The sequence below is a fragment of the Cricetulus griseus genome, chromosome 2, assembly GCF_003668045.3.
Source record: "Cricetulus griseus strain 17A/GY chromosome 2, alternate assembly CriGri-PICRH-1.0, whole genome shotgun sequence".
NCBI lineage: Eukaryota > Metazoa > Chordata > Mammalia > Rodentia > Cricetidae > Cricetulus > Cricetulus griseus.
In genome coordinates this window covers 165,107,009-165,132,580 of record NC_048595.1, presented here as the reverse complement: position 1 = coordinate 165,132,580, position 25,572 = coordinate 165,107,009, and the positions used below count along the sequence as shown (strand labels likewise).

The 25,572-nt window shown below is 42.1% G+C and overlaps 1 protein-coding gene across 1 annotated transcript; it reads left to right on the top strand.

The window, feature by feature from the left end:
- The first annotated feature begins 59 nt into the window (after positions 1-59).
- Positions 60-25,572, top strand: Acaa2 (acetyl-CoA acyltransferase 2). The gene is made up of 10 exons (XM_027397909.2): positions 60-209; positions 7,355-7,521; positions 10,390-10,518; positions 11,315-11,431; positions 12,852-12,999; positions 16,052-16,227; positions 16,771-16,900; positions 20,429-20,499; positions 23,426-23,580; positions 25,205-25,572. The coding sequence occupies exons 1-10, from the start codon at positions 194-196 to the stop codon at positions 25,287-25,289; spliced, it is 1,194 nt and encodes a 397-aa protein (XP_027253710.1). The 5' UTR covers positions 60-193; the 3' UTR covers positions 25,290-25,572.

Genomic DNA, 25,572 nt, shown 5'->3' with positions numbered 1-25,572 from the left:
CAAGGATTAGGGTAACCTTGACCCTGGCGGCGCAGGAATTGGGAGCAAGCTGGGAAGCTGGGGTGGCGGGGAGCGATGTAGGGGAAAGGGCAGGGGCGCGGCCTCGCGGGTCGCCGCCCACACTCTTAAAGCTAGGCTAGGGAGGGTGGCCGGGCTACGTCAAGACAGCCACGCGGAGTAACAGACCTTTACCATGGCGCTGCTACGAGGTGAGCCCCCCACCCTTGGTGACCGCGGTCCGAGCTTCGGCTTCTGAGCTCTGTGGGCAGGCCGAGGTGTCGGGTGCCGGGGTCGGGGTGGACATGGTTTGCATTGAGGAGGAAACTACGTAGAAGGCCCGGGCCACAGCGATTTCGGTGTAGTTTCCAGAGGACAGACTAGAGAGCAGGATTGGCTATGCTCCTGCCCTTGGAGGTCGCTGGTGTGGTAGTGAATTCTGTGCCAGAAGCACGCGGGACTGGGGCAGAGCAGGTGTGCAATGAAGCGTGTCTCAGTCACGCGTGTGTGGGGAAGATAATATTCCCCAAGAGGCTTCAGGGAACCTCCGCTTGGGTGCCCTGATCCCTCAAAATAATTGGTAGTGGTCTGTATGAAACTCCACCTTACTCCTTTTTCTCTTCCGTTCCTTTAGTGTGAGCGACTGCAGACAAGTGCAGGCCCTCAGTACATAACTGCAGGGTTATTGTTTTCTTTTTAAGAAATGTCAAACTCCTTTTTCATAGCAACTTATCACAAGAAACGGAATTTTAACTTAGAGACCCAAGTCTCTGTTGACCATGAGGGTGAAAGAATGCATATCAAATTCCTGAGGCAGGAGAAGACTTCACGTGACATTAAAACCATTTTGGTGATGCAAATAATGGACTCTGCAGGAGTTATCATAAACCCAGGGCAAGGCAATGCAAGCATTTCAAGCCGGAAGGGCACCGTCTGGTCGCTACCCTGTCTTGATTTTCTCTCAGCTCTGGCGCTGCTTTTAAAATAAAGGACTGCAGGCAATAACCTTGACTTGTGACTCGAGTTTGACAGTAAGGTGGCAATAGATAGACTGCGGAGGGTAAATGTGAAGGAAATGTCAAATGACAAGTTTGGTCCTGTGGAACTTCTTTGCTCTGGGCGATACTACTTGGAGGGACACTGGGGAAGAAAGACTTGGAACGACCGAGAATTCGTTTTAGGTGAAGCTTTTGATACCTATGAAGTACATAAGGGGAGATGTCAGCAGGCCCTGGTGAGTGGGATCTCGAAGTCAAAGGAGACTCAGAGACAGGGGTGTGTGTGTGTGTGTGTGTGTGTGTGTTAGAGATTGTGTTAATGTTCTTCTAGTTCTCTGACTTTCAACTAGGACACAAATATCTAGAATGTCAATGATGGCCTGTCATAGGCAGATATTGCGTATGAGGAGAAAGAACCCAAGCCTTGAGCTTGAGGTAGTGATTGTTGTTGGCTAGTTAGAAGACAAGGCTCTGCTCTCAATTTGCATACCAACTACCTGTGAGACTAGCGAGGAAGAAGGCCACTGGACTGAGTGCTGTAAGGAAGACACATTTGAGTGGGAATGTAATGAGCATTATAAATGATCTCCAGCAGTTCTCAACGTTCCAACCTTTAATGCAGTTCCTCATGTTGGGGTGACCCCAACCATAAAATCATTTTCTTTGCTATTTCATAACTGTCATTTTGCTCCTGGTATGGATTTTAATGTAAATATCTGTGTTTTCTGATAGTCTTAATCATCCCCTGTGAAAGGGTCATAGACCAAAGGGGTGGTGACCCAGATCCACAGGTTGAGAAACACTGTTAGCACCCACTCCACTGTTTGTCAAGAAATTTCACCTGACAGTGTTAGTTCTACTCTCTTTAGCTTTGTTGGGAAGGTTCAGGACCCTTCAGGCAAGCAGGCAGGGCTGCCGACTTACTCTTGAAACAAATGGATGACTTGCAGTTTCCCTGCCTTTCCCTTAGTTGTTGACAGTTGCTCCCCAAAATGAGAACTTATGTAGCAAAGTTCACACACAAGTCAATACAGTTCATGTTTTCCCATGAAGTTCTGACTCCATGTTCTTTGGATTAATGTCTCTTTCCTGACTTAAGGCATTTTAGTTTGTTACTGTTATCTTTTAGAAGTTTCTAGCATCTGAATTCTCAGAACATTTTAGATTTTAATTTGATATTAAAGATTTTTTACACCTTTAAATATCCATATATTGGCTTGGTATTGAAATGGCTTATGAAATAACCTGTAAGGTTTTGTCTTTGTATCGCATCCCACATTATTTTTTAAATAGTTGAACTAATACAGTTAGGCTGACATTTCTGGTCTGGGATCACTGGGGAAGAGTAGTAAATAATACAAGGAAAGGGAAGTTTGTGGATTTGGTCTTATTTCACCACATTCTTCTTTGTTGATATCACTTATTTCACTACTAATACTTCGCTCGTATTCTTTTGGATTGTGGCAAAGGGGGCTTGTAAAGAAAAAGGGATTGTAGCCATGAAAGGGACTTGTGAAGAAACAAGAAATTAGCCTCCATTTTTTCTGCAAGATCGTGTGTGATCATTCCATCTTCCATGTAGATAAGGTACTTCCCCCTCAGCCACTCCCCACCCCCCCACCCCACCCTCCGGGCTTAAAATTCCCTTGTTGTGGGGGCTGGAGAGATGGCTTAGTGGTTAAGAGCTCAGCCTACTCCCCCTTTCTGGCTTCCATGAGCACTGCACTCAATAACTAAAATAAAAATCTTTAAAAAAAAAAATCCTTGTGTTGGGATTTCAAAGGTTTCACAATGGTGTGCTAGGGTGTAGGAGGAAGGTGTACGTTCACCATCCTGCGGGATTTAGTGTGTTTGTTACAATTGATTAGCTAATATTGACACATTGTTATTTACCAAAGTCCATAATTTACATCAAGGTCCACACTTTGTTCAACTCAGGTTTTGAGTTTTGACAAACGCATAAATGACAGGTATCATCTGCATAATGCAGAGGAAATTTTTTTTTTGCCCTAAAAATCCCATGTCCCACCTGTTCACTCCTGTCTCTGAGCCCTTTTCCAAGTGGTCATCTTTGTACTATCTGTAGCTTTGCCTTTTCCGGATATTATGAAGTAAGAACATACAGTGTATGACATTTTCAGACTGACTTCATTTCACTTAGCAGTGTGTACAAAAGATTCCGTATTTCATTCCATTTATAAATGACATTTTATCACATATCAAAGAGCATCTTAGTCGCTGCCATGTTTTGATAATCACAAGTAAACATCCATGTGTGTAGGCTTTCAAATCACTTGGGGAAATACAAAGGCTCAGAATCTCTAGAGCATGTGATTAAGATATGTTTTTGTATGAAATGGGTAAACTCCCTTCCAAAGTGTATTATCTTCCACTGACAACAAATGGCTTTCTGTTGCTACACAGCCTCACTAGTATTTAATAGTGTCAGTATTTGGGTTTCAGCCATGGGAACCTTTGTGTGGTTGTAACATTTTAATTTACAATATGCTTGTTTGCCATCTGTGTGTTTTCTTTGATGAACAGTTTGTTCAGATCCTTTGACCATTTTTGAAACATTTTAAGAATTCTTCTTTATTTCTTACAATTGTATTTAGATCATCTTCACCCCCACTCTTCCCTCAAGCTCCTCCCAGATTCAGACCCCACTTCTTATCCCCTCCCAATTTCATGTCCTCTTTTTTTCCCTTTTACTTTTTGAATAACTGCTGAGCCCAATTTGTGCTGCCAATAAATTACTCATAGGTATGGGACCATGCACTGTGTGATCAATCTACCAACAGCTGTACTGTGATGGCCTTAATGAGAAGTGTCCCCCATAGGCTCACAGATTTGAATACTTGGTCCCCAGTCCCAGAGATTGTTGGGAGGTGTAGCCTTGCTGGAGGAAGTACATGACTCAGAAGCAGGTGTTGAGAGTTTACAGCCCTGGTTCTCAGCCTTCCTAATTCTGCGACCCTTTAATGCACTCCTCATGTTGTGGTGAGCCCCACCCATAAAATTATTTCCTTGCTACTTCATAACTATAATTTTGCTACTGTTATAAATTATTAAATATCTAATATGCAGGATCTCTGATGTACAACCCCCAAAGGGGTCACAACCCAGACTGACATTCACCAGCTAATAGCCTTGTCCCTCCCTCATGCAGTTCACTCTGCTTCCTGCCGCCATGCCTGCCACTACCTGCCATAAGTCTCCACCACAATGGGCTTTTGTCCTTCTAGAACCTTAAATCAAAATAAACTCCTCCTTAGGCTGCCTTCGTCATGGTGTTTTTGTTTGTTTGTTTTTGTTTTGAGACAAGGTTTCTCTGTGGCTTTGGAGGCTGTCCTGAAACTAGCTCTTGTAGACCAGGCTGGTCTCGAACTCACAAAGATCCGTCTGCCCCTGCCTCCCAAGTGCTGGGATTAAAGGCGTGACGCCGCCGGTCACGGTGTTTTTATCACAGAATCAGAAAAGCAATACACACCCTGAAAGAGAACTGGCCCCTCCTCCCTTAGAAGCCATCAGCTGTCAGTAGCTTCTTGGGAGGGAGCTCCTGAGCCCCTCCCTACTTCATGCTGGAATGTTGCCTGCCTCCTTCCTGTGGAAGGCAGTCTCAACTGCTCTGAGTTCACCAGGACAGTGGCACTGTCATGTCCAGAAGACACTGTCTCACTCTGGTTCTTCCTAGCCCCTGGTTCTTACAGCCTTTCAGCCTCCTCTTCCACAATGGTCCCTGAGTTTGGGGGAGGGGTAATAGAGACTGTTTTGTGGCTGAGCACTTCAGTGATACTTTGCTGCCAGTTTTGAGTTTCTGCATTAACTGCCATCCACTGCACAAGGAAACTCCTCTACAGAAGTCTGAATGCTGCACTAACTTATAGATGTAGAGATAGGAATTTAGAAGGCAGCTTGATACCATGTTTATTTAGCAAATAGTAGGTCCACCCCTGGGGACTGTGAGCTCTCCAACCATAGGTTCTTGGCTAAATTTATAGTATCAGACATGAGTTTCCTCCTATGAAGAAATTCAATCAGAAAGCAGTTAGTCACCCTCCAAAACACTTGTCACTGTTGAACCTGCGGGTGTATCTTACTATATGGGTGCCAGGAATTGAACTTGTATAGTCAGCCTTAGAAGCAAGCACCTTTACCCACTAAGCCATCATCTCGCTGACCCTAATTTTTAATTGTATTTCGGATGCAGCAGATGAAACAGTGTGGAGACTGGATTCTGTTTTCTCCTTTAATGCATACCAACCACAAATCAGTTGACAATGTTTCCCTGCAGGCTGAAGTCAGACTACAAGCTGTCTTTCCTTACAAGAAGTAGTAGCCAGAATCCACATGCAGTGTTTCAGCTGCAGTCACATGCATGTAACCAGCCCATTTGTGTGTGACTAAGGCTGAACTATCTGGGTAGAGTGTGTTGGGACAGCTTGGGTTTCTTTTGGGGTGCTCCTTTTCCCTCCCTCCCTTCCTCTCTCCCTCTCCAGTGGGTATTGTTGCTGTGAACTTTGTCCTCAGTGTGACTGTGAGTTCCAGCCACTCCATGCAGCATGGGTTGCTAGCCCTCCAGTTAGATACTATGCAAGTAAACTGAACACTCACTCTCTGCCAGTTAACTCTTTTCCTTGCCTGCGTCGATTTGTTCATTTCCCAAAACCCGAAGCAGGCAGAATGTGAGTTTGAGTCCAATTTGGATTACATAGTGAGGGTTTGTTCCCCTACCCACAAAAAGAAGATGGGGGGGGGGGAATTATAAGACGTTTTACAGTGAGTTTGTATTGCAGTACTAAGTATAGTTAATTTCCAGACATTATACCACTGTTGTTAATTGAGTTCCAACAGTTTTATGTGTATGACCTCATACACAGAGCAGATCAAATTTACCATGTTTCTGGTTTGCTTTGATTCCTGCTCTGAGAAACTCTCAATGTAAGGGAATGTGGGGGAATATGTGCACCCCAGCTGCACACAATCTACTCAGCTCTTTACAACCCAGTGTTCAAGTGCTTGTGAATGGCCCTGAACATTATTGGTGCATCAGAGCCCGTTTGTTCCAGTGACTTTACGTCATCTATAGTTCTTTGTTGTTATCTGTGAGAGGGTTGGTCAGATGGCAGCATATGAAAGCAAAAGCAGAGTTAGAACTAATGAAATTAGGAAGCCAGCATTGGAAAGTAAAGAAGACATTGATACAGAAATAGGGCAAGGGACTGATCAGATGTGTCAGTTGATGAACTGTTTGATGTTCAGGCATGAGACCCTAAGTCTGATCCCAAAATCCACCATGAAAAAAGCCAGGCATAGTGATGTGTACTTGTGACCTCGGCACTGGGATAAAAGGACAGGCAGGCTCATGGGGCTCACTGGCCAGCCAGCCTCACTGAAACAGCAGGGTAAAGTGAGAGAGACCCTATCTTTTAAAAAGTGGCTATTACTGGTGGAACAATGCCTGGGGTTGACCTCTGGCCTCTACACCTATTTATTTATTATACTGAGGATTGAGCATAGGGCCTCATACATGTTAGGCAATACTCTACCACTGAGCTTTAACCCCGGCCCCAGCAAGGATGATTTCTGTTTACCTGATAAAAGAATCACTAAGTCTGGAGAATTCCTTAGATTAGCCAACCACGAGTGAATTTCATGTGTAAATGGCAACCAAATCTGCCCATTTTATTGCACAGTAAAAGATAACAATAGCAAAAAAAATTATAGTTCAGGGCTTTGGAAATTTATCATTCAAGTCATCCTATGACTACAGAAGCAGTGGCACATGTAAGTTATTCAGTGCTCCATATGGTCTGGAAATCATGTATCTGTCTCTCTTGGGGTGCATTTGGAGAGAAGGGGGGGTTGTTTGATGCAAATCAGCTTAGATGGAGAACAGTCATAAACTGTTAATGTGTGTCTGTGGGCATGCTGCTTTGCATGGGGGTGGGTATACTTTCTTATTGAAAGTTAGAAAGAGCCTCTTGGCAGGAATGTTCCAGAAGGAGTTCTAGGAGGTCAGTTAACCTCAGACAACTTTCAGCGACCTAGGGTGCCCTCTAGTTTGGAGATTCTTTGGTTCAGCACAGAGAAAAGGCATTTCAGTTTTCAAATGTTTCCAGTGTTGTAAACAGAGTAAGAGTGTTGCCTAAGAAGAATTTATTTACAATGTAGTTCTTGGACCCTGCACTGGATACTCTGTTTCTGTTTGTGTGGTTGGTTCTATGAATTATTGGATGACAAAGTTCTTCAGTTACCTAACTGGAAATTGTCCTTTACCATGAATTTTCAAAGAAAGGTAACTTGAACATGTTAGAGATGCTGACTAACCTGTGACTGCTTGCTCCTCCGTGCATTAGGTGTGTTTATCGTGGCTGCTAAGCGAACACCCTTTGGAGCTTACGGAGGTCTTCTCAAGGACTTCTCTGCTACTGACTTGACTGAATTTGCTGCCAGGGCTGCCCTGGCTGCTGGCAAAGTCCCACCAGAAACCATTGACAGTGTCATCGTGGGCAATGTCATGCAGGTTAGTGGGGAGGGGTGAATGTTCATGTCTGTTTCTTTCTTTGATCATTTTCTGGGACTAACTTCTTTACTGTGTTAGCATGGTGACACAATAATAGTTATCAGTGTTTGACATTTGTAACCTTGGTCACCCTCTGACTCTAAGAGCAATAGCAAACATAACGCAAAGCAGCATAACATATGTCCCATCTGACTTGGAACACATTTCAGTGCTGCTTTTTATTTTTATTTTTTTATTTTATGTATGAATGTTTCCCTGTTTGTGAGTATGTACACCACATGTGTATCTTACAATAATGAGGGTCAGGAGAGGGCATCAGATCTCTTGAAACTAGAGTTAATGACAGTTGTGAGCCACCTTGGATGGCTGGAAACCAAACCCAAGTCCTCTGCAGGCGTAGAGATCAGTCCTAAGTGCTGAGTTTCTCTCCAGCCCCACCTCAGTGCTTCTGACAAAGCAGTCACTAGGCTTAGGAGAAGAAAGTTAGCTTTTTCCATGTATTGCTAAAGGAAGTACACCTGTCAACTTCCCATCACTGAGTCAAAAATGCCTGGGATGTTAACTTTGGAGGAGAAAAGGACTGTTTTGATTCATGGTTTCAGAGGTTTCTGTCCATAGTCAGTTGCCTCTCTTGTTTTCAGCCACATCATGAGAGGAATGTGTGTTGGAGAAGGCCTGTTTCACTTTATGGTAGCCAGGAAGCAAAGGGAGAGAGATAGAGAGCCAGGGTTCTAATCTGCTCTCTGAGGGCATGCCCCTAATTACTGATTTAGGGACATTCTAGATCCAATTTATAGCAGGAAGTGGTAGGTCCAAGCAATGTAATGTACCTCACATAATCTTTTACACCTTCTAGGAAATGGGTCAGGATTTCTTGTGTCAATGAGCAGCCTCCTTACCCTCTCTCTATCTTGGCATGCATCATCTACAAACTAGATCATCCATATGAAGACAACTGAAGGCTGTATGTTCCTTTAAAGTATACAGCCATTTACTAGTTGCCTAGTGTCCTAGTTAGGGTTTTGATGCTGTGAAGAGACACCATGACCATGGCAACTCATAAAGAAAAACATTTAATTGGGTCTGAGTTACATTTCAGAGGTCTAGTCCATTATTGTTATGGTGGAAAGCATGGCAGCATGCAGACAGACATGGTACTGGAGAGTTATCTGAGAGTTCTACATCTGGATCAGCAGGCAACAGTAAGATAGAGCAACACAGGCCTGATTGTATATTTCTGAGATGCTCTAACCATTGTGACAAATACCTGATCAAAACAACTTAAAATGGAAGGATCTTTCTTTCTTTCTTTTTTTTTTTTTTTTTTTTGGATCTCTATAATATAGCACTGACTGTCTGACTGTTCACTATGTAGAACACTCTGTCCTGAGACTCACAGAGATCCACCTCCTCTGCTGGGATTAAAAGTATACACCATTATGGCTGGCTGGAAGGATGTCTTTTGGATCATAGTTTCAAAGGCCATGGCCCATACTAAGTTGACTCCATTGCTTTTTGCTTTCAAGACTATGACTGAAGGAAGTGGTAGAGGAAAGTTGCCCATCTCATGGCAGTCAGGAGAGACATTGAGTTTGGGGGTATTCTGGGATGATGGTGGAGAAGGAAGGTCATCTAGGTGCTCTCTCTGCTCTCTGAGCTAACAGGCTTTTTCACCCCAGCATCTGGGTTCCCAGTCTTTATTTTAAAAAAACCAAACAATTGAGATTTTGTTTACAACAATGCATAAGTGTGTAAAATTTGTTGAATTTAATTTGAAAAATTTCAAACTGCTACAAAAGAACAATGTAATGAGCATCCTGCAAACTCTACTGTTATGAACCAATTCTTCATGGTTTATTGCATTTATTTGATCTTTTCCTATAATAAAAGGTAATCAAATACCCACCTCCTTTTCTCCTGACTGTGTGTTCATCTATCTCTGCCCTAAATTTCACTTCTCAACTAATTTCACGGTAGAGGTATTTAGATGCATTGAAAAGTAACTGCTGCTGATGAGGGCCTACCTCTAGCTGTAGCTCAAGTTCTAATTGGTCTTAATAATAAAAAAACAGAATCGGATATTAGGGGGTGAAAGCTAAAAGATCAGAGAAGCAGAACAGCCAGCCACTATAGTTATTACCACCATGAAATCCTCAGACTGAAAAAGGGTAAGCTCCTGTCTACACCTCCCTAGTGCTGGGATCAAAGGCAAGAGATCCCAAGTGCTGAGACCAAAGATGTGTGCCACAACTACTTGGCATCTATGGTTGATTACTGGCAAGCTCTGCACTCTGATCTCCAGGCAAGTTTTATTTGTTAGAGTACAAACAAAATACCACCATATCCAGCTTTTCCAGTCAGGAGCTTGCATACAGCAATTCTAGCAAAGCTTCTGGAATCTTCCTAACATATAGCCAAGGTTGAAAACCATAATCTGGATACTTCTTCATCTGGAGATAGCCTCTTTGATTGCGTCTGTGATAACTGTTATGATTTCCATCTTACATTGGAGGACTTAATATGTAAATTTCCTAAGTAGAAGAAAATTTTCTTGTGTTTAAAATTCAGTTGTCTAAAAAACAAATTATTAATGGTTGCAGAATATTACATTACAGATGTTTCTGATGGCCGTGAACTGTATGCTTAAGAATAAACAAAATAATGCATTTTGTTATATGCATTTTACCACAATAAAACAATGGAAAACACTATTGACTAAATTGCAGTATTTATTAAAATCATGTATATAGTCTTTGCATATATCCTTTCTCCCTGAATCCATATAATTTACAGATTAACAACATTTTCATCTCTTTTTTCTTTTATTATTGTTACTGCCTTTCTAAGTGACTTATTTTTCTCTTCCAGAGTTCTTCAGATGCAGCATACCTAGCAAGGCATGTGGGTTTGCGAGTGGGAGTCCCAAAAGAGATCGGAGCCCTCACCCTCAATAGGCTCTGTGGCTCTGGTTTCCAGTCCATCGTGAGTGGATGTCAGGTATGGGCAGCCCTTACTTCCTCTCTACACAGTGCCAGCTACTTTAATAACTGCTCCTCCTCAATATGACATTGTAGCTTTTGATTTCTCACTGCTCTAGGTAATTGGCACAGCCATGGTATGATGGGTAAGTTATTTTCACATTGGTCTCTATGACAACACACTTTATATTCTGGTCCCTACTCCCGCAGGGTTAACTTGAAACACAAAGCCAGCCTCTTAGGAGCACGTTACTTATATCTTTTCTGAGAGATGGAAACTGGAAGAATGAAATAGACCCCTTTATGAGCCCTGTAGTTCACCAGTTTCATTAATAAGACCTTTTTTTATTTTCATTTTTTGTGAGTTTTAAATAGATGTGCCCTTTATTATCTGTTACATATCTAAACCAGAGATAAGTATCCCTGTGGGTTTTCCAGATTAATATTGTAATAAGAATTACTGTCCTTAGAGCTGGGTGTGTCTTGCATCTGTATAATCTCAGAGTTTAGGAGGCCAGGGTGAGCTACAGAATGAGACCCTGTCTCTAAAAACAGACTAGTCTTAGGCAAATAGGTAGGGTATGTTACTTTAGCACACACAATTGAGGTCTGTTCACTTACTCTCTAGATCTGGGGAATGGATTCTTTAACATCAGCTTTTCACTGACTTTAAACATTTCTTTTCAGGTTGCTGCAAATGAAAACACAGTATTTGTTTGAATCACCACTAATTTATAAAGTCTTTGTATTTCTCAATTTTTACTCTGGATACCATAGAAGGACTTTCGTTGTCTGTTTTTTAATTTTTTAAACAGGAAATCTGTGTCAAAGATGCAGAAGTCGTCTTGTGTGGAGGAACAGAGAGCATGAGCCAAGCCCCCTACTGTGTGAGAAATGTGCGCTTTGGGACCAAATTTGGATTAGATCTCAAGGTCTGGACCATTAAATTTAGACTTCTGCTAGTTATATAAGTAATTTTAATAGCATAACTTTTTAAGGGAGAAAAAACTAATTTTGAACCCAGTTTTGTTCATGGAATATTACCAAGATTTGCATGATTTAAATTTTACAGACTATTTCAAAACTTGTTTGTGTTAGTGTTTGAATACACATAGGGTTATACTTCTCATATAGAAGAAACCATAGGGAAAGGCAGAGGAAGAAAAGAAATAGATTCATAGGCAATCTGGGGACTAGACCTTTGCCATGGCTTATGGGAGTTGTGCTTGTGGAGCAATGTCCATTGAATAGGTTTCCTCATCGCAAAAAGTGCTGTGTCTGCATACTTCTATTGATCCGAACTGGTCTGGAAAAATCTGATCCTTCATCTCTGACAGCTATTCCATAAGAGCAGCTCGGATAAAGAATGATAGTTCATTACCCTGCGCATAGGGAAGGGCTAGTAGCATTCTGTATCTCTAAGCACTTTCCGAGGACTGGTGAGATGAATCTGTGATAAGAGTGCCTGCTTTTCAAGCATGAGATCCTGAGGGCAAGTCCCCAACACCTACATTAAAAAGCCAGGCATGGCTGCAAGTGTCTTTAACCCTGGTATCAGGAAATGGAGACAGGCAGATCCCAGGAATACGATGGCAAACCAGCCTTGATAAAAGAGAAAGCCTCCACTTCGGTGAGAGACCCTGTTTTAAAGGCATAAAATAATGAACAGTAAAGAAGCCACCTAAAGTCATCCGTGTTTGTGCACACACACCCTCAAACTCACATGCATACACAACACACACATATATGCACACACTAGATAATATAAATAAGATATGGCCTTTTGGCACTTAAGGAGTGAGACTTTGAGAACATGAGTATTTCAGACATGGGATGTACTTAAAACTCTGCAGAGACAGCTGAACACAGGGATTGTGGGCAGTGACTGGAATGTCATTTTCAGTTGGCTCTGATGCAATCTTTTCTGTTCCTCGGTTACTCCATGCCTGGTTATTCTTAGTCTAGTAATAACAAATAGAGCCAGCTGTACCTGACACTGAAGGCCTGGGATGGAAAAGCCACACACATGTGTTCCTCCCTCCAGATCACATGATAGTTTACTTAAAGGGGCTGCAGAAAAACCCTACATAAGCCCAGTGTTGGGTCAAAGGATGCACTTGGGGTTGTGGGGTAAACTCCTGTTGCATACTTAGAGTTGTGTATTTAGAGTGATATAAAATGAACATTTGTGAGACATTGGATATTCCTTTTTAAATATTAGATTTTCTTAATGTCCCAGAATCAAATGTGAATAGAAATAATAAATGCAATTGTGATATAAATCTAAAGAGATTATGGCATGTTCCTTCCAAAGATGTGTGTTAACATATCACTGCCTGACTGTCTTTATAGCTGGAAGATACTTTGTGGGCAGGATTAACAGATCAGCATGTTAAGCTCCCCATGGGAATGACTGCAGAGAACCTTGCTGCAAAATACAACATAAGCAGAGAAGACTGTGACAGATACGCACTGCAGTCCCAGCAGAGGTGGAAAGCCGGTTGGTATAAAGACAAGAGCATAGGGGAGGTTTCATCCCGAAGATTATAGTGATGCATTTTTAAAACTCATATCTTTGAAAATCATGTTTTTGTTGTTTCTTTAGGTTTTAGAGGATCAGGTAATTCTGTATTGAAAGGTTCATGTGGAATTTCTCTTGTGTAATAAGCTAATGCTACTTTTTAAAAGCAGTATTGAGGGCTGAAGAGGTGGGTTAGTAGTTAAGAGCACTGGCTATTCTTGCAGAGAACGCATGTTTGGTTCCCAGCACCCACATAGCAGCTCACAACTGCATATAGCTCCAGTTTCCAAGGCATCCAATATCTTCTCCTGGCCTCCGTGGGCACTGCATACATGTGGCACACATCCACACAGGCAAAACATATTCACATAAAATACATTTTCAAATTCTTTTTAAGTGGTATTTAGGGTTGCTGAAGAAATGCCTTGGTAATTAAGAGTGCTTACTGCTCTTGCAGAAGACCCAGGTTCGGTTCCCAGCACCCACATCAGTTGACTCACAACCGCATATATCTCAGGTTCCTATGGATCTGATGCCCTTTGGCATCCATGGGTACATTTGGTACATAGAATCTCACCCAGGCACACATACGCATAAGCAATAAATTAATAACTAAAGCTAATAAAAGAAAAAGTGGGATGTCACTTGGTACAATCTGAACATGGGGATTTTGTCCTGAACTGGTCCTTTTTCCACAGAACACACTGAGGCATTTGGTTCACTCCACCAGAGGGAACTGTTCATTATAGCAGTGGGGGCAGGGTTTTGTTTGGGGTTTTTGTTTGTTTGTTTCATTTTGTTTGCCAACTGTAAAATGATATCAAGAATAAAGTAGCCAGGCATGGAGGTTATATACCTTAAATTCCACTACTCAGAAGGCTGAGTAGTCACATCTCTGTGAGTTCCAGGCTAGCCTGGTTTTCATAGTGATTTCCAGGCAATCCATGAACAGCAAAGTAAGACCCTGACTTGGGGTGAGGGGATTAAATTGATCTTTTTTTCCTGACTTGACTTAGTTGCAGAAGCAGTAGGATAACACAGTCCACTCTAGTCCAAAGTAGATAACTGGCCTTTCCCATGAGCCATATCCTAATTACTCGGAGAGGGATCTGTCTGCTGCCGGAGCGTGACCAGCTGGGTGTCTTTGGATACCTCCTTCTCCCATTACTCATTGCATCTGACTCAGTTAATTTTTCCAAGATCCTCACTCTGCTGTCCTGATCCTCCAGAATGAGCAACAGGACAGCCGTTGGCTTACCAATGGCAGCTTGAAGGAATTTGCCAGTCCTCTGGGGAGGGGGGGACTTTAAATGAACTATTACTATTATAATCCAATGCAAATTCTTATTTAGGGATGTTTTTGATGTAATGAGGATGATGTAGTTGATCCATTGAGAGGAATTAAGTGGAATGGAGCTGATGCCATCCAGCTCATCTAAGTTTCAGTTATTTCCAATAGGCACTCATAGTCCAGAGGGCACAAAGCCATCTCATCTCATGGATTTCTAATTCCATTGTGGAGAAGGTGCCTGACCTCAGCAAAGACAGTTATTTCCAGACTACCTATAAAATAGAGATGATAAACCTAACCTTCCTGTTTCTCATACAGGAAGAGTCAAACTAAATAAGGGCAGATAAGGGGAGGAGTTTTATTTTTGTTTTCCAACTGAAATATGATATCAGAGTTCAGATGAAGGGCTGTCAAGAGACTCAGTGGTGGCAGTGTTGCTGCACAAGCATGACAACCTGAGTTTGAAACCTCAGCACCCATGTAAAGCTGGGCATGGCCACAGTCCAGCATTGGAAGCAGAGACACGGATGCTAGGAGCTAGCTGACTGGCCAGGCTAATGAAAACAGTGAGCTTCATATTCCCTAAAGGGAACAAGGCAGAGAGTGAGAGCAGGGTATCAGGATACCTCAGGTCTCTGTGCAAACATGCGTGTGTACACATGGATATCACACACACACACACACACACACACACACACACACACACACACATACACGGACAAGATGACTCCACTCCATTCTAATCCATGGAGGTTCAAGATAAATACAGTGTTTTACATATAATTACATGAGTTACAGCTCTTTCAATCTCTTTAGGTTGTCATTGTCTCAACCATCAATTTCTTGGTGGCAGAGGCAACTCTGTGAAGTTTAGTTACTTTTTTTTCACCCGAAAGGTTGAATGCATTTTTAAATTTTTTTTTTTTTTATATTTTATGTATGAGTGTTTTTCATGTAAACCTGCATGTCAGAAGAGGGCATCAAAACCTAATGTAAATGTGGCTGGGAATTGAACTCAGGACCTCTGTAAGAGCAGGCAGTTCTCTTAACCACTGAGCCATCTCTCTAGCCCGAGTTAGATGTACTTAGTACTATTAGATCTGTATCTAATACAACTGTCAGGCTAGCATCTCATAATAAAAACATTTAATTAAAGAAAAAAAAAAAGAGTAGGAGCTCAGGCTATGTTTGTAAAAGCCCTTGCTATACAAGCATGAGGACCTGAGTTCAAATCCTAAGAACCCACATAAGTTGGGCATGGTAACTCCATCTGCTATCCTCATGTTCCCAGTGAAAAATAGAAGGTGGGGACAGGAGAATCCCCAAAAGCTCATTGCTAGCTGGTCTGGTGTACACCAAGAAGCAACAACAATAACACAAGGTGATTGTGCCTCAAGCAATGTGGGAGGTGTGGTCCAGCATCCAAGGCTGTTCTCTGACCTACATAGACACACACACACACACACACACACACACACACACACACACACACACACACACACACACACATGCACACCCCTGCAGCACACATGCTGAATGATAATTTCAAAAAGGTGCAGACTTACTGTGTAGACTCCAGGGGGTATGTTAAATCCTCCAAAGGGGAAGCAGCTTGCTAAGTAGGAAGGGACTAAGAACCCTCCAATCAGATAGAGCAAGAGTTAAGTTGACAGATACGGTTCCGCTGGCTTCTCTTCCTTTTGGAGTTTTCACTCTGATGATAGTCTTTTACTGTTTCAGCTAACGATGCTGGCTACTTTAATGAGGAAATGGTACCCATTGAGGTGAAGACAAAGAAAGGAAAACAGATGATGCAAGTGGATGAGCATGCTCGGCCCCAAACAACCCTGGAACAATTGCAAAAGCTCCCTCCAGTGTTCAAGAAAGAAGGGACTGTCACTGCGGGGAACGCCTCGGTGTGTCACGGCATCGGCTTATGCTCTTGCCAATATGTACTTGCCAAGTGATGGTGAAGTGTCCCTTCCAGATATGTCTAGAAACTTCCTACCTTAAGTTGTTTAACTTAGACTGATAGTGTTCATATTTTGTTAATTTGGGTTTTCGTGGTCTAATGCAAAGCCTGTAGCCAGGAACCCAGATAATCTGATTTCAGTATATTGAAAGGAGACCCTCCTGGTTTGTGATGGTAGTTTTCATACCTCATACATTTTCTTTTTCACATAATTTATCAGATTTCTTTTTATATCTGCACATATTTGATGTTAAGATTTTAATTTCTTCTTTTTTCTTTTGCATTCCTTCCTGTTGTCCTTTGGTCAAGTTTTACTCCATGCTTAAATGTTCTCTGAAGTCCTTCCATTGATATCCCACACATTGTCAGAGCTTCCTATGGACGTCCTAACCCTAATTCTACTCTGTGATCTACAGTACTGTTAGCTCTAACCTTAAGTCGCTTCTTTTACTGGTTTTGTTTTTAATCTGCTGCTTTTATTTTTAAGGGGGTCTCTGATGGTGCTGGAGCTGTCATCATAGCTAGTGAAGATGCTGTCAAAAAACATAACTTCACACCACTGGCCAGAGTTGTGAGCTACTTTGTATCTGGATGTGATCCCAGTATCATGGGTATTGGTGAGTTTATCATTGAAAACTGTTCTGTTCTCTTACTAGAGTTAGGTCTGTTTGGGCATTCAGAGTCTCAGAAATGCAACCAAATCAAGATTACTGGTGAAATCCCTTAGATCATCTTTATGAAGAACTGTCCTGTATGTAACAGAGCAACCAAGACCATGCAAACCCTCTGTGGGCAGCAGTCATAGCATTCTGTTTGTCTGATGCAAACCCTCTGTGGGCAGCAGTCATGGCACAGTGTCTGTCTAGGGTATTTAAGTCATCCCACAGAGAAGCTAGAGGGAGTGCTCTTGCAGATACAAGTTCAGTTTATAGCATCCACATCAGCTGACTCACAACTGCCTGTAATTCCAGATCCAGAAGTATCTGATTCTCTTGGCCTCCATGGGCACTCTACACACATGCATGCTCTCGTGTGTGTGTGTGTGTGTGTGTGTGTGTGTGTGTGTGTGTGTGTGTGTGCTGCACATGAGCACACACACGTGTGCACACACACATACACACAAATACAGAGAGATGGGAGTGTGTATGTATGTGTGTGTGTGTATATATATATATATATATATTATAGAAATAAATTTTAAAAATCAACACAAAATAATAGAGGGTGCTGGATTTGTAGCTTTGTGACAGAGCATAGCATGTGTAAGACTTTGGGCTTGGTCCCCAGCACCACGGGAAAGGAAGGAAACAGAATTGCACAATGAAGTCATGATGTGGTTTAGAAAAACCTGCTCAGGGAGGCAGTACCACAGCTCTGCAGTCACTAGTGACTCTCACTCAGTCTTCCCTTACAACTCTAGTGGGACTTCTGGTAAATGAGTGTGTAGTTCCCAGACCAGAAAAAGGTAAGCACATGCCTCTAGGTCTCTCTCAGGAAGTCATCATTAGGCTGGTAATGTCCCCTGGCTCCTCCCAGGCTTCTTAGCAAAGCGAACTATAGGCAGGTGTCGGGTGACAGGCACTAATGTGAGGGAGATGTGAAACTGTTGACATTTTTCAGGCCCAGACTATTTTTATTAATTAGAAATGGAACAGAGGATATATGAGCATGGTGGTGTCCATCTGATTCCAGCACTCACGAAGCAGAGGCAGGACTGCAAGTTGCAGTCCATCTAGGATTATATAGCAAGACCTATCTCGAAAGAGAGAGAGAAAGGAAAGAAGAGAAAAACAAACAAACAAAAAAACAAAAGCTCTTTTTACTAAGTACACAGAGACTCTGATGCAAATTTTTAATTTTTTGTTTACTCTGTGAATGAGTATGTGTGAACACACGCACATGTAGACACACAAATCACAGCCTGTATGTCAAGGTCAGAGGACAACTTTTGAAGGTCATCTCTCTCATTTCACTTTATGTACTCTGGAGATCCAACTCAAGCCACCAGCCTTGGTGGCCAGCACCCTCATCCACCCAGCCATCTCACTGGCCCCAGTGAGGAGAGTTTTAGTCTTTCTTATTATCCCCACCTTTAAGGAAACAAGAGGCCAATTAGGTGCTCACTGCACACGTGACCCTGGTACTCTGCATCTCACCCGTGGCCCCATGTCCTAAAGAAGAGCCTTCCGTACAGTCTGGACTTCAGATTCTTGACAGACCAAAGAGTTTTCTGTGAGTTTGGGCCTTTTTTGACTCCTTAATTTGTTTTTTAAGATGGCTGTCAAGATGGAAGGAGGATAATGCGTTACTGCCATGTCAGCAGATGTTCAGATGACTCTGTGACTATTGCCCGGGGATTAAGTCAGCTCCCAGGTGCCCTGGAAGCCAAGCCCTTCAGACAAGGCTTCCCTCCGGGAAGAATTACTAGGAAACAAGCCTGGCGTGCTCACACCTTTTTACCTTCCATTGCTTATCTCAAATTTATGTCAACTTTATGTCATCAACTGCAGGAAATTTGACACTGCTAAAATCAGGGCTTTTTTTTTTATGTCATGGACTTAAAAGCTACATAAAGATTTTACCTTGGAAATAGAAGGTAGCCTGAAAAATAAAACCTCTGTGGAGTGAAATGGCATTCATCACATCACACCCACTGCACTGGTTCCCACATTAACTCTTCCTCTGGGGATTTTGTTGCAATAGGTCTGTAACCTGCGGTCAGTGTTTCTGCTTTTGATTTCTGAGTCCTTGGGTACTTTGATGAGCTATCAAATTTCTCTGGTTTCAATCAGTTCTTTTATAGTTGTTTTTCAGTTGAACCTCATTTAATGGGGTTTGGTGGATTAGCAGTAACTGGTGAGCAAAGGAAATGTTTCCCTGGCTTCAAATGCTTAAGTAGCGCTACTGTGGAACTGTCCGTGCCAAGGGCCCCTCAGTGTCCGGTGCCTGTGTCACCTACAAGCTTGTGTGCTCCATAGTGTGGGGCTAAGCAAAGGCCTGTGAAGCACATGGCCAGGTTTATCACAGCAACAGCCCCAACCAACATCTATATTATTAGTTACTTATCCTGTAGCTATGACAGAATACCTAACCATAAGAAAACTTAAAGAAGAGGGCTTTATTTTTGGCTGTCACTTCAAGTACATCATGGCAGCAGGAACTTTAGGCAGCTGGTCACATGATGTCTGCAATCAGGAAACAGAGAGACGAATGCTAGAGGTCAGCTCACTTCTTCTTTCTTAATCCAAGGCACCAGTCCACCAGTCACCCACCATTAGGGTGGGTCTTCCCAACTCAGCTAACCTGATTTAAATAATCTCTCACAGGCATGCCCAGAGGCTAACCTTGTCTAGCTGACCCCTCATAGGGGTGTTTCCTGGGTGATTCTAGATCCTGTCAAGTTGACAGTCACTATTAACCATAATACCAGTCATCCTGTTTTCATGTTGGATGTGTAAAGAATCTGGAGTTAGCTTCTAGTAAATCAGTAGCTATTTGGAACTGCATTTTAAACTGAATCATGTTATCTGAATGGTCATGCTTGACAAGCAAACTGGTCCAAAGAGCCTTTTAACTGGGTGAAACCTGTTCAGCCATGTGACTTCACAGCAGATTTTTTCTGATGAGTCATTTACACACTTTCTTCCTCAAAGGATAAATAGAGAAGGAAATTATCCCTAGGCAGACATCTGGTTTATGGAGATGCCACTGTGTTCCCTGCTTTTTATCCAAATGGGCTAAAGGTTCGAAGTGAATGAATGGGAATAGTTTCCACCTTGGAACACTTGGTCTGCCTGGTCATTTGAGATCAGTATAATATGTAAGTCCTGCATATAGCCCCTGGCTGCTCAACATCCTAAAGCCAGGTAGACTGTCTCATGTAGGTCTCTCACCCACAGTCGACTGCAGTCAGCTTTTCGCCTTTGTCCCTTTTTTCTGATGTGCAATCATTTCCTTGTATATTATAGGAGTGGGAGTTTTGTTCTGTGAGCTACGTTCTAACTGTATAAACGGGATGATCTGAAACTTACGGTCCAGCCACTTCAGCCTCCTGAGGGTTGGGGTGACAGGTGTGCACCACACGCCTGGCTTAAAGAATAACAAGAGAACATATATTTCCATCTAATTCCTTTATTCTTCCTTAGGCCCAGTTCCTGCAATCAATGGCGCATTGAAGAAAGCTGGACTGAGTCTTAAGGACATGGATTTGGTTGATGTAAGTGTTTTCTTTTACAATAGGAATAAGCCACCTACTTGTATAACGCAAATGGTTTAGCTTGGTATCCTGTAGCTCTTCTTTTAGTACTGTGAACTTTGCCACCTGTTCTCCACCCACATACATATTGACTGTGCATGCTTTGTGTTGGCATGTTACCCACTGTATTAAAGTGTTGTGCTTATTTTTTTGTGATTTGTGTCTGTGTGTGCACACACATGCACATATATGTGTGCATGTATGGGAACATAGGTTGTATAGTTTTTTTTTTTTCCCTTCATCTCTTTCCACCTTAGTTTTTGAGATGGATCTCTCACCAATTTGGATAAACTGGCTAGTCAGCAAGCCTGAGGGAACCCTCCCATCTCCACAACCCCACTGGGATTACCCAGCTTTTTCACAGGGGCGGTAGAGAGCTAATTTAGGTTCTTAAGCTTGCCCAGTAGATACTTTATCCACTGGGCCATCTCCCCAGTCTCACTTCACCTGCTTCTGAGTGATTTCAAGCACTCTGATCTCTCTTAATCCTGGAAACTTCTTAGAACCTCTTAGGATACTGCTATCGTTTAGACTTTAGCATGCCTGTGACGCTGTGTCAAGAGGGTGGGAAATAAGTTGTCAAGAATGAAGAGTAGAAATGTAGATAAAATCACTTACCTAATAGAAAAACAATACATAATGCTGATCTAGAAGTTACTTGCCCTTTCTCCCAAATTCAAGGCTCTTCAAATTTATATTTGGCTTCTCCACCATAGTTGTGGCTTGATTTAGAATACACTTACTGTAACCGGTCTTTCTGGAATAATGACACGGAGACTTTTTATTAATTATGAAAGCTTGACTTTAGTTTAGACTTGTTCCCAACTAGCTCTTGAAACTTAAATTAACCTGTTTATATTATAATCTACATTCTGTCACATGGCTTGTTACCTCTCCTCAGTACCACCAACTATCTCTTAAAACCTAAGTTAACAATTTATATTAATCTACATTCTGCCACGTAGCTCATTATACTTCCTCTTTGTCTGGCTGTTGAATCTCTCAACTCAAGAATTTCTATCTCTCCCTGGAAGTCCCACCTATCCTTTCCTGCATAGCTATTGGCCATACAACTTTTTATTAAACCAATCAGAAAATGCCTTAGGTAGGTGAGCAAGGACAGAGACAAATCTTCACACAGTGTACAAAAAGATTATCCCAATTTTCACACTGGAAATTTAAATTTATTGGTAGAATGATTGTGTGTGTGCTTGCACATGTGCACATATGTGTGTCATTCTAGGAATTAATGTATGCTAAACATATATTCCACACTGAGCTACATTCCAGCCCTGAGTAGCTTTTATAAATGGTAATAGTAGAACAAAGGCATCTTAATATTTAGCATAATTAAAAGAAGGGATGAATCCAAGGGCTACATAACATCAAGAGACAATGAAGAAACTTCTCAATGATAGACTATCAATGTTCCATATATGGGGAATATTAAGAATTGTAGGTAATTAAACTGATGCTGTTTGGTATTAAGAAGCAATATAACAAAGGCAATCGCTAACAAAATTCATAGAGAAGGGCTAAGCACTTGGATGATTTTCTCTGTAATAACCCCTCACTCCAGAAACCAAGTTTTAAGAAACATAAATATTTCTTCCCTCTTCAGTAGCTTTTTGCTCTAAGCCTCAAGGGGGCTGCTTACCTATCATTTTTTTATCAGCAAGCTACCACTACATTTCTGAGCTAGAGCATCCTGCCTGCAGCCTGTGCTCATCTCTGGATGTATAGATACTCAAGACAGAGCCTGACACACTGTTCCCTGGGCTTTGGAAGCCTGCTTTCCCAGCATATTCCAGATCCTGTCACAGCTCCTTGAGAACTACTACATAAAACAGAAGGGTGAATCAGACTCCATCTTGGGAGAGTATAAAAATCTAATAGAAAAGATAAGGAGATTGAAATCTGACCCCAACTCTGTAACAATCACCTTCTTTACAGTCAATTTTCTTTATGGAATTCCTGAGCTGAGATTGTTGTAGACAAAGTGTAGCCTTTCTCATGGGCAGCTGGCAGGTGTCACTGTGATGTGAATGGTGCTTGGCAGTTCTGCCACACCTAACACAGTTATCAATTCCTGTGCCTTAGGCAAGGACGGTGTATTCTTATCTGTCAGTGTCTTCCTGGAAGGATGGCTTAGTACCAAGTAATAATAGCAGCCATGTAGTGTCAGGAAATGCACATAGACACTTTCTAACCATGACTTTATTTAACCTGGGAAAAATGAATTGAACTTTGCTGTGGAAATTCAAGTAAAAAAGGGTATTAAAAAGTACACACAAGGTCACATCCTAACAAGTGAAACTGGAACCTTCCATCTAGCTCTTAAACCCCTGGGCTCTCTACCATCTCTACTCCCTCTAACACACATCTATTTTTATTATAGATAGCTTTTTTAAGGAATGCTTTTGATCCGAAATGTCATTTAGGAAATATACAACTCTTTTTATTTTTAAAGAGGTACATTTTGCCTATAGAGCCCAGGCTGGCCTCTAACTTGGAATCCTCCCATCTCCATCTCCATCTCCCAATTAGCTAGAATTAGAGTTGTGTGACACTGCACCCAGCTCTGTGCCTGTTTTTAAACCTATTTGTACGGAAGGATAATTTGTAAAGGAAGATAATTCTAAATAACCTTAAACAAGATTATGTTGACAAATAATAATGAAAGCTATCCCTGTGAGCTTCCCCCCCCCCCGCCCCCCACACCCCTGAGGACCTACAGTCTTGACATGGAGTAATTGAAGATAAGTTTGAATAACATTGTGAGACAATTGAAATAAGATGATCTAGGAAATAGCTGTTAACAGGACTAGACCTTCTTGCTAAAAACTAGCCTGTGTGTAATGATTCTGTGGGTTTTAATTATTCTAAGGTGAATGAAGCTTTCGCTCCCCAGTACTTGGCTGTTCAGAAAGGCTTGGATCTTGACCCCAGTAAAAGCAATGTGAATGGAGGCGCCATTGCCCTGGGTCACCCACTGGGAGGCTCTGGATCGAGAATCACTGCACACTTGGTTCACGAATTAAGGTACTTGCTTGATGTGCCACTTGGTATTGAAGATTTATTTCTTTTATCACTTTATGTGTACGAGTATTTTGCCTGCGTGTATGTACATGTGTCATGTATGTGCCTGGTACATGGAGAGTTTAGAAGAGGTAATTGGATCTGGAGTTACAGATGGTTGTGAACTGCCATATGGGTGCTGGGAATTGAACCCAGGTTCTCTGGAAGAGCAGTCGGTACTCTTAATCACCGAGCCATCTCTCTAGGCCCCAAATGTAGCTCTTTTTTTTTTTTTTTTTAATAGAAACACATGAGTTTAGGTTTTCTCAACACAATCATGTTTTTCCTTCTTTATATCCCCTGTACTGGTTCTGACCAGAAACAAGTTGTTTGGCAGACATTTTGCACTGGGCATTTCAGAAGCACTAGTCAGTTCGTTAGTGACCCTGCAAGCTCTTTCTGGAGTTTGCTGTGTGCACTATACAAGCACTTGATGAGTGCTCACCGAGGAAACCAGCCACATTAGGTCACCCTGGTGCTGGTGACCAACAGTGAGGCCCAACTTCTATGGCTCACATTTTAGTGTCTACAGCTGTAATAAGATAAACCTACTTAATAAGTCAAAATGATGAGAAGGTACAGCTCTAGATGACACTGTCAAAGACACCTGAGCAAACTGGCAATCTCTGCAAGCTACATTTTTACCTTACTATGTCCTAGGTATTTGATATTCTCCAGTTTGGGTAGGAAAACTCTTGGCTTTGTGTATTTGGGGCCATTTAGTTCTGTTAGGAGAGTTGAAAATGTATTGACTGTGTGAGGCTGCAAGCTCACTTCGGCCTGCTAGGTAGAACTGGGAGGACTCCTGCCACCTAGTGACTCATGAGATAGCAATCAGTGATTGACAGGGAGGACTTCTGTTACCTAATGATGCATGAGATGGCAATCAGTGATTGACATGAAAAATAATGCTTGGATAATTTCTTAAGGTCATAGGTCAAGACAGAGAATTGAAAACAGATGACTAATTTCTTATGACTAGGACATGATCCCTTCCTAAATGACCCGCCCCTTCAGTAGACGAACTGCATCAGTTGCATTTACTCTAAGTGACCTGGGAATCTAAAATCATGCTCATTGTTGCTGCCCCCCATCACCCCACTATGTAAATGACCTCTGCATTTGCAGCTTCTCCTCAGCCTGCATAAGTCCATCTGTTCCCATCCTCTAACCTGAAACTGCCCTGCCTCCTTTACACTGTCTCCCTCTTGTGTGCTGCTTTGTGCTGTTCTTGTTGTTCTTTTTTTTTAGTAAGGATATTGTGCTTTCTGAATTTTTTTATCTATTGTGACCATAAACCAGAATCAAGCATTGGGGAAGGATCTTGGAAGATAAGCTGGTTAAGAGTGAATATTAATACTATTTAATTGTGTGTGTGTGTGTGTGTGTGTATGTATGCGCGCGCACGGAAGAGTAAGCACATTCCACAGCATGTGTGTGGAGGTCAGAAGACATCTTGAAGGAAAATGGTTCTCTTTTTCCACCATGTGGGTTCTAGGGATTGAACTTGATCTAGGTTTGGTGGAAAGCCCCTTTACCTGCTGAGCCATTTCACTGGCCCCAATAATAATTTTTCATTCTTTCTTAGGCGCCGAGGTGGAAAATATGCAGTGGGGTCAGCTTGCATCGGAGGTGGTCAAGGCATTGCCCTGATCATTCAGAACACAGCCTGAAGAGATCACAGCACGGTGACCACCTTTACTTGGCCAGGCCACAGAACAGGTAGCCAGGTGACCTTCAGGGTAGCACTACTGCAACAGTGATTGCAATTGACCAAGCCTTGATGAGGCGAAATATATTAGGTTCTGTCCACTTCATACCTGCCTAACATACTGTGTTAGAATAAAAACCCAACCATCGAAGGCCTTAAAAGAAATGGTGTCTTTGTCAATAGCCACCACTATATATGCCTTATATGATACAATTGCAAAATGAATAAATGTTGCCTTAACTTCA